Source organism: Pleuronectes platessa, chromosome 15, assembly GCF_947347685.1.
Source record: "Pleuronectes platessa chromosome 15, fPlePla1.1, whole genome shotgun sequence".
Lineage (NCBI taxonomy): Eukaryota > Metazoa > Chordata > Actinopteri > Pleuronectiformes > Pleuronectidae > Pleuronectes > Pleuronectes platessa.
The window spans coordinates 24136938-24146341 of record NC_070640.1 but is presented as its reverse complement, the minus strand read 5'-3'; the positions used below and the strand labels follow the sequence as shown (position 1 = coordinate 24146341).

The 9404-nt window shown below is 39.3% G+C and overlaps 1 protein-coding gene across 1 annotated transcript; it reads right to left on the bottom strand.

Annotated features, from left to right (window-relative positions):
• Positions 1-216: 216 nt before the first annotated feature.
• Positions 217-8130, bottom strand: zpld1a (zona pellucida-like domain containing 1a). Its single transcript, XM_053441873.1, has 10 exons — positions 8025-8130; positions 7448-7668; positions 5892-6073; positions 5036-5108; positions 4492-4589; positions 3674-3754; positions 3406-3577; positions 2101-2203; positions 1652-1681; positions 217-392 (listed from the first exon to the last, which is right to left on the bottom strand). The coding sequence occupies exons 1-10, from the start codon at positions 8128-8130 to the stop codon at positions 217-219; spliced, it is 1242 nt and encodes a 413-aa protein (XP_053297848.1).
• Positions 8131-9404: the final 1274 nt, after the last annotated feature.

Genomic DNA, 9404 nt, shown 5'->3' with positions numbered 1-9404 from the left:
ATGACAAAGGATCCCCTGCAGGTTGAGGCTTGGCCATGTGGTTCAAACACAAATCACAGAACAACATATAAAAAGTCCTGCTTTACTTCTACACTACTTGTACAGATCTCTTAACATTAATCTAAATTTAAACTTTAAATATTGTGTTCTCTTGTAAAGTGTCTCTAGTTTTCCGCTTGCTTAACATTGTGTCTGCAGTGAGTTGGGTCCGGGCGCTCAGTTGAAGGCGGGGTTGCGGACTCCAGACAGGCTGCTGACAGGAGGGGTCTTGCCTTTGAGGAGGGTGAGGGAGAAGATGAAGAAACAGACGCTCATGACCCCCAAGATGATCACGCCTGAGATGAGGGCGCTCGTCACCGTGTTCATCTGAAACACTGGAGCTTTCAAATGGGCTGAAGCAGTACAAGCACAAACAAACAATTGTTAAGACCCTGGTGGTTTAAGACATTTTCCCTTGTACATCCTGCCTGTGTTTTGTTATGTCATGTCTTTCCCCCTGTTTATTTGTGTTGTCATGTGCTTGTTGTGGTTAGGATGTCAGGCCATGTGTGTTTTGTTATTGTCCTGAGACTCCACCCTCTACTGCTTCCCGCTCTTTTTCTCCCTCACCTGTTCCCCATCGTCAACCTGAGTGTTTGTCTAATTAGTTCACCTGTGTCTTGTCTTTGTTTCCCCTTCTATTTAAGCCCAGTCTTTCTGTTGTCCCCTGTCGGATTGTCTCATCATTTTTTGACTGTGAAGAAGCAATGCCTGGATACTGCTATTTGTGAACTCTGTTATCTGGTATGATTTTTGACTCCCTGATTTTTGAGCCTCTTTGGAACTCTGTTTTGCCAAGTTATTGAATTGGATTTTCTGTTTTTGGCTCTTGTCATTTTTTGCCTTTTTGGATTCCTTGGTTTTCCTATTTTTGTTAAATAAAGAAGTATTTTTTGGCATCTAAGTCTGCGATTGGGTCCTTGTTCTGTGGAAGCCTAACACAATTATATAATTTCTAGCACATTGTCTTAAAATCCCTTGAATGTCATACACAGAAATAGCTAAATATTGATGATGCTGTGTTTCTCTATTTATTTGATGGCTTGTTTTTCTTGTTCCTGAGAAGAACTGCACAACCTTAATACAATGCTGGTATCTTTCCAGCTCAGAAAATAGCTGAAACCAAACGTCATCAATATTGAATAATTGGGGAAAAAGGAAAAATCCATCATAACAGCAGAGATAAAAACCTTTTTCACTCGCATTAAAGTCAATTAGACTAAAATATATAAACACAAAATCTAGGAGAAATGCCGTATTTAGAGCACAGGAACAACTCCTGCCAAATGTGCTCTCTTGGTTCCTACTGCACTTAAATGCCCTCACGTTTCTCACAATGCTGTTGCCCTCTCTGCTGGTGTCGATGCAACATGTTTCAATAGTCATACCATTCAAATAATTGCAGTAGTGTTATGTAGGCTAGCAAAATAACTTAAAATGCAGTAAATAAAGCAGACGGAGTGAAACAGCACTTCTTATGTAACCTCTACCAAGAAATCAATACAGCAGTATAATAAGACATAAAAGAGTTAGGTGAGACATTTTCCTTTTGCTATTTTAATGGTTCTCTTTCATATCAGTGGAAATTGCCATCACACAACTGAAGGCTTACCCAGCTGAGAGTTGTTGGTTGGCGTTTCATCTGTTAACAAAAAGGTAAAGAGCATTTAAGGGCAACAGCAATACATTGTATTCAGTACATTATACTTTATAGTCCAAGTACAAGAGTCAACAGGATGCCTTCGGGCACCATTCACTATCTAGGTCACCACGATTTGTTTTCAACATCAGTCGTCATCCAAGTATGTCGCACTCAGGCACCTTCAATCAATGGAGTTTTAAATAGCCTCAGGAGCTGCTAGATACAAAACAAATATTGTTCTATCGCAAGAATTACAAAATGTTATTACAAACTGTACTTGTGAAACCGTATGTTTCAGTTTGCAGGCAAAGCTTGTCCTGACAGTACCAAGAGTGTTTGGAAACTGTCAGGAGGAGGAGGCTGGGAAACTCTGAGGAGAAAGATTAGCAGAGAAGGATGAGGATTGTTATCAACTGTACCAATCCGAGTGATGATGGGCCCGGCAGTCAGAACAGCATTTCCAGATGCTGTGTTTGAGTCTTTTCCCTCGGAGATGTCCCGTTTTTTCCTGCTGCCACAAATCTGTGGAAAAAATGGCAAAGAGAGATATGGTGGCAGAATGGAGCCTCCTGATGTATTCCACTTTCCCATGATGAGGCGTTCAGGGGACACATGATCCGCATAGTTAATATGACCCCTTGATGTTGCCTTTATACATCCAAGAAACTGGATATATGACTGCTTTGACTTTAAAATAGTAAACACTGGGTGTCTCGTTGCGAATCGAATCATTATTTTAGACCGCTTCATATGTTATCCTATATATGTGTCATACTCCATAAATTATTAATATTTGATGATTTATAAGAAGAAATGAGAAGGGGATGAAGGAAGAGCACTGTGTCTTCACGGAGCATCTTGATTGAGGATAGAATTTAACCTTAATACTTCTTGTATTATGCTACAGTTTACAGGCTACAGCTTCAGGAAGGCTGAAGGAATAATACAATCTGACCATATATATGTTTTTCTTTGTGTAAATAAATAAATAAACAATATATAATACCATAAAGTTAATATAAAACTATTAGAAAATATTTTAAAAATAAGTAATTATTACAGCTGGTAATTGATCCTGTGTTATCATCAGTGGTAGAAGTGTTCTGATTCTAATCCAGCCCCCTGGTCTTGGATCTCTCTGTTATGTGTGTGTGCTGAAAAAAAGCAGCGTTCCCACACACACAGCCCTCGCTCTGTAACTGGGAAACAATGTGGCCTTTTCTGAGCCATTCAAATCCATTCCAGCCAATCAGCAACAGGGAGCATTTGGGCTCCATCGGCATCCGATAACTAAAACCTACCTAAAATGACAAACTTTGAGAATATTTATTTAAAGTGGACTGTGATTTTCTTTTTTTTACACTGAACTAATGTTTACAGTTTCACAAACTGTTCATTTGATTTATAATGAATTAATTAATATAATTATTATTACATATTTAACAACACAATGGGTTATGTAGTAGCACCTGCACTTAGTTAAAACGACATTCCCTTCTAAAAATGTAATTGACTAGATTTGTTCAGTATAGATCAAGCACCTTAAAACTGTTTTTAAGAATACTAAATGTTCTCAGTTACTCTCCACCTCTGACAGTCCATGTGAAATGTCTTCGTCATGTTTCCCTCATGAAATTATTGCTTTAGATGGATTCAAGAGAGATACTCAAACACTCGTGTGTTAGATTTTACAATAAAGTAAGTGCACAATGTGTTATTCTCACTGGCATGAGCATCGGACAGTCATCTGCTCGACACAGCTTGGTGACGCAGTGCAGGAAAACAGTGGACATCTTCTGGTTCTTGTGCTTTACAAAGCGGAATACTTCAAAGGCAAAGCGACCCATTTGGCTCTTCCCATTCTCAAAGACGGTAGTCTGAGGGTCTTTTTCACAGCTGGCCCAGGGAGGAAACATTTTAAGGTATTATTAGAAAAGGAAAGTAAAAGAAAAACAGGCGGACACAAATCAGCTGCTTTCAGAATAGAGTTACCTAAAGAAAAGGTCATAGCGGAGGTCATCGCTGGGGTTTCCAGAGGGCGTGGTGTAACAGTAGTCCATTAGCACGTTCCATCTAGTTCACAGTACGGATTAGCAAACCCTCAATTTAGGGACTTAAATGCATTAGTGATGTGGAGGTAAAGGGTTACTTAAACACAGGGTACATTTTAGTAGGTCCACATTGCCACTATTATGATCTTTTAATAGATAGAATATTGCATCGTGGTTGTCTTGTTACAGTGACTTGTTTCTAATGAAAAAAACTGTCATTATGCCCATTAATCTATACTTCTGTCTCTCTTTTTTTTCAAATTTAAGATACTTGTTATTCAATGCATAATCAAATATGTTTATGTAAACAGCCCTATGCTCTATATGTATCATTTGAAAATATATCGATAAACCTTAAAAGATATAACTGATATATATAGGTTATGTTTTTTTCCGTGATGGAAAAGGAGTCGATTTGTGGTCAGTGAATTAATATCAGGTTAAACCTGAAATAAACTAACTGACCACAAATCCTGGTTTTTAGTACATACCTCAGGCTTCCACATGGTTCCGTCATCAGTTAAGTTTAAGTACCCTTAGCATTTATACATAATGCTGATTTGAAAGCTCAAACTCATTTGTTACTGTTTTTTAGTCTTATTCAATTAATGAAGAATATCTTTCTTCTGATTTTACTGTGACCTGGCAGCACCCATAGACACACTGCCTGTCACTGGTGTTGTGATACCAGTAGTCTCTCTGCCTCTGTTGAGGACTCAGGTGTTTTCTTGGTGTAGTGATCATGGAACGTGATGTTACCTCCTGTCCAGGTTAGTGGCTTTCACAGCTGCAAACACCCGTGTCTTCAGGGTCAGTCCTGCCATGGGGATGGACAGCTGTTGGCCGTACGAGGAGTCCTGTACCACAAAACCATTTCCATACTATTGTTACATTTCCTGTCACATGTTTTTCTTCCTCTCAGTGTTTGGTTTGGTTTCACTATCATCTGGTTTCAATAGAATCTCATTTGACTCAAATTGGCAAGGTAATTCGGTGAAAAGGTTTGAAATGAACTATGTGTACATTCTGCCTAATCCTCTCAAACGATGGGATCAAAGGTAATCTGCTGCATTCCTTGAGATGCAAAAAAGTGTTTCTGAGCTGTTGGTATCCTCCCTGTCTTGTACATGGATCATCAATCTCAGAAATAATTGTAATTACAGGTGTAAAAGGTGAAGATAAACTTTATATAGGTGCAATGCTTCCTTTTCACTTTGAAACACACTACGTATAGTTTGTCAGCAGAGCAACAGCTTCAGCTCCTGAAGTAGCAGGTATTTAGCCTGGATTGCTATGAACTTACATTGTAAAGCAAGAGATTCAATGTGCTGATGAAGGTACCATTGCTGTCCTTCACTGAGATCGCAGCTGCTGACCTTAAAAAAAAGATAAGAAATTATTTTTAGGGGGATTCCAATATTTTAGGTGACTCAGAAAATTATTCTGAGCAGACTTTGCTTTACTCTCTGTTGCTCACAATAATAGAAAAGAGGAACACATTTGCTCAAACTTTACCTGAAGTTCTATGGTTGACTCACACCACAATGCCTGTGTATGCCACTGTACCTACAACTTTGTTTTATGATTTAAAAAAATGCTAACATTTAAAAATGTAAATTATATCAGTCCTTAAAAGGTGGATTTGCTTCAAAGAAGATGAGAATGATTCACTTAGTTGATCAGAGAAATGCTGATTCAGTTCCACGGTTACTATTTTGTGGTGGTGTTGTTTCTGAAAGCACTATACCTACACAAAATACTCGACCCATTATTATTAAATATGCAGTACTAGTGTCTTGTACTGAATTAATTATATATATCCATATATATGTAAGTTATTGTTATATATACAGTTAATAAAACCTAACCAGTATAAATGTTTACCAAGGCTCTATTTCCCCCCTCCCCCCCCCTCAGTTTTAAAGCAGTTGAAATGCACTACATTATTTTCTACAATATATTGCTGTGTTTTGTCCATCTTTTATATTCAAAATGTCCCTCAAAGACTTTTTCTCAGCTCTAGATTTCCAATAGTAAAATCACCAACAAGTAGTCCTACTTCCATACTGCATTTCATGGCTTGCTGATCCTCTGTAGCACCCAACAGAGCAATTTCAAACTGCACAAAAAGTTGAAGGGATCGGATATGAGAGACTTACGAGGCCAGCTGTGTGTTGTTGACCAGGTATTCCAGTGGGTAACTGCAGCTAAACTTGTAGAGCAGACCGGGCAAGTAGCTGATGACAGTGGGAGGATCCGGTGTATCAATGTACCCTGATATGTTACCAATCTGCACCAGTGACAGGTTCCCATAAGCATTGGGTCCTTGTGCCGTGGACACCTGCAGTGAAGAACATCAGTGGGTGGGTGAGACTCTTCCTACTGCCTTGCTAACTGACCACCATTAGCTTCCTGTAGGCACAGGGGTTGATACCATCAGCCATACCACTGAGCACACTAATGCAGCACACTAATCCCCAACTCAGACCCTCTTTATCTGAGAACAGACCCTCCAGGAAAAATCCCATTTCATCCTGCTCGTTCATGTAGCAAAGCACGGGTGAGGGACAACCAGCTCAATAGAGATTTACTTTAAACTGTTTCTGAAAGGGCCTCAAGGATCCCACAGCAGCTCCTTCCCTGAGATAAGGAGTGCTGGACTTCATTCTCATTCAGGATACACATGGCTGGTAAACATCAAAAGATGGGGACTGTGAATCAGAAAGGATGGCTGAGGTGAAAGACACATCAGACAAATTTACACATTGCTGGGAGCCTTTTTGTTGTTTTTAAACTTTTGTACATGTTCTGCCTAAATGAGTTGGGACAGAAAAAGTCATAAAAATAATTGCTGAGTAAACTAAGGCTGTGAGTTATATCACAACACTGTCCACCTAATTTCAAAATAAAATAAAAAAACATGTTATCCACTCTTTACAGTAAACAAGACTACAGCTTAAATACAAAATGCATACATTTCCATTGACAGTTGATTCATAGTTTAAAAAAACAGTCTTTATTTATTTCAAACTGTCAGCTATGCATTCCCTTCTGAGCTTCTCTATTTTATGTTAAATGGCCCCGATACATCTCTGAGCTTCTCTTTCCCTGTTCCACCTCTGGAGGCCGCAGACCTGCGGCTCCTGGTTTGTCCCTTGGTTAAGACTAAGAGGTAAAAGGGATTGTGATTTGTGTCTACAGCTATTTTAAAACTTTGGAGCATTTTATCTTGTGAAATTAAGTGTTCAAGTCTTCCATTGACATATTTAAAGTAAAAATGAAGACCCACGTGTTTTCTGTGGGTTATAACTGTCCTTAGTTGTTCTCCATTCATTTTCTAGCATTTTTTATTTTATTTTATTTTTGTATTCTTGTGCTTCTCGGTATTTTTTTACTAAACTGACTAAAACACAAAAACTAAAACACAGACTTAGTGGGAAATGTTTGCCCTCTGGGAAATACTGAAGCCAACGCTACTTGTAAAGTATATTAATCTGTTCTCACTAAACAGTTTATCTTGACATACATTATTTAAAACTTTGGCCACTAAGTTATATGTATGAGAGGAAATAAAGAAAATCTAAATGGGTCCACATGGTGCTTTCTGTAAGTTGTTTGTTGGTTTCATATTTCTGACTCAATCAACAGTATGCAGTTACCAGTTAGGTAATGTTGACACTATGAAAATAACTCATACCATCTCTATTCTTCTTACCACTAAGGCGTTGCCACAGGACTCCAGTGATGCCAGGCTGATACTAAAGATTACAACAGTAGGAAAGGTGTTGTTGTTGACGAATCCACGGCAGTGAGCATCTCCTTGGCGACCATTGAGGGCCAGGTCAGTGTCAGTGTAGCCGGAGAAGAGGACAGGGCAGAAGTTGATTTTGAGAGTGATGGTCTGCACCCCACAGTAGACACTAATATCCCTCTCCGCTGCAACACAAACACATACACAGGTCCATACAGGTACATGAAAAGAGGAACCAAAAGTAATTTAGTCATATAGATGAATGAATGCATTTTTTTCTGTTTAGAGAAGTGCTTGGGCTAAGTTAGATTTATAAAAAATTTTAAATTTTATATATTAAAGAATAAGGATAGTTGTAGGAACCATTATGTTATACATTTTTTTTTCTTCATAAATCACAGGAAGTTATAAAATAATGTGTGGACAAATTTGTCTCCCCTTTGGAATGTGTACCTAGTTATATTACAACTTTCCTTTATGATGATACTCCTATGGAATTTCTGAGCAATTGTTCATAAGCAGAAAGCTGTCAATTCCTCACCAGGAAAGCGGCTGTGAAAGTTGGCATCACAGTTGAATCCATTAAACTGAGCTCCAGCTGATAAGGCTTTACTAAAAAGTAAAATAATCAAATGTATATGTTCCATTTCAGCACCTGAAACAGAAGTATTATACATATGAAAACCGGTTTATGTACATGAAATGTCACTTTAGATTATATAATCTTTAAAAGTGGGAAAACGGAAAGAGAAATCCAGCATTTACTTAATTGTTTTCACTGAGAAATACCCACCAAAATTAACCAAATATTCTGCCACAAAAGTGCCAATGTCACAGGGGAACATTCTCTCAAAAGACTTCAGATCGTTTACCAGATTTTACTTTGGGGGAACATCTTTCTTATCCCAACTTAGAAATGTCAAAGCAAACAAATGTCATTTTGAATCTGAACCACCTGCAGCTTTGGCATCAAAAAAGCATTTTATACAGTATAATGGAATATCTATGCGAGCACATCTCATTGTCCTTTGAAAAGCTCTTATCACATAATCATTGTCAGGCACACATTCAGAGTCTCTGAGGAAACAGTTAAATTAAAGGAGTAATTACACCATGTCTAGGTCAGACAGCAGATTCGGTTGTTCCTGACAGCTTAAGTTAAAAACAGCATCTGGCCACGGCCTTACAAGAGGAAGAAACACTCACCCTGTTTCCTGGAAGCCAGCAAGTCAGCGGTACTCCATAAGCTTGGGACAGACGATGGAATGGTCCGCACAGCATCCCTACCGGACAACTACAAACAGGACTCAGGTGAAGGGGGGGAAAAAAGGATCCCGCACATAAGAGATTCATTATTTGAACATGTCAACAAAAAAGGGCTGTCCAGGGTGAACATGGGAAAGTCCATCAAATCTGAATGTGTTATACAAATCCTTTCACGGTCGCAGAAACATGAGCAGGTTTTTGAAGTTTCCCACTCATATCCTTTTTGCCCAATCTGGCTCTGTCACTGCTCACAAATGGTTTGACGCTGCATGAGGTCCAGTGGCAGTGGGGGGGGGGGGGGGATTATCTTTTCAGGCCCTTGCTTGCTGACTGAGCCATTCCTTTCTCCATGGACCGGTCAGGGAGTACAGAGCCTACCAAATCGGCCCTTGGCTGCGGGAATCCACACTTTTCATGCTTTGTGTGAGGCAGTCCTCAGTCAGCACAGCAGCAGGCAATCTGCTTGGTGGAGCTTCAAGCTGCTGCCGGCCTCCTACCTGATCCCCAATCTTTAATTTCTGGTCACAGGGCTCCCACCACATGAAGAGAGCAAAGCAAAAGAAACCAGAGTTCATGGAGTTTCAAAAGAGCGCACTACCCCTGTAGCCCCATCTTCCATATGAACAGTATATGTGATGGACTCGTTGTGTAAGCC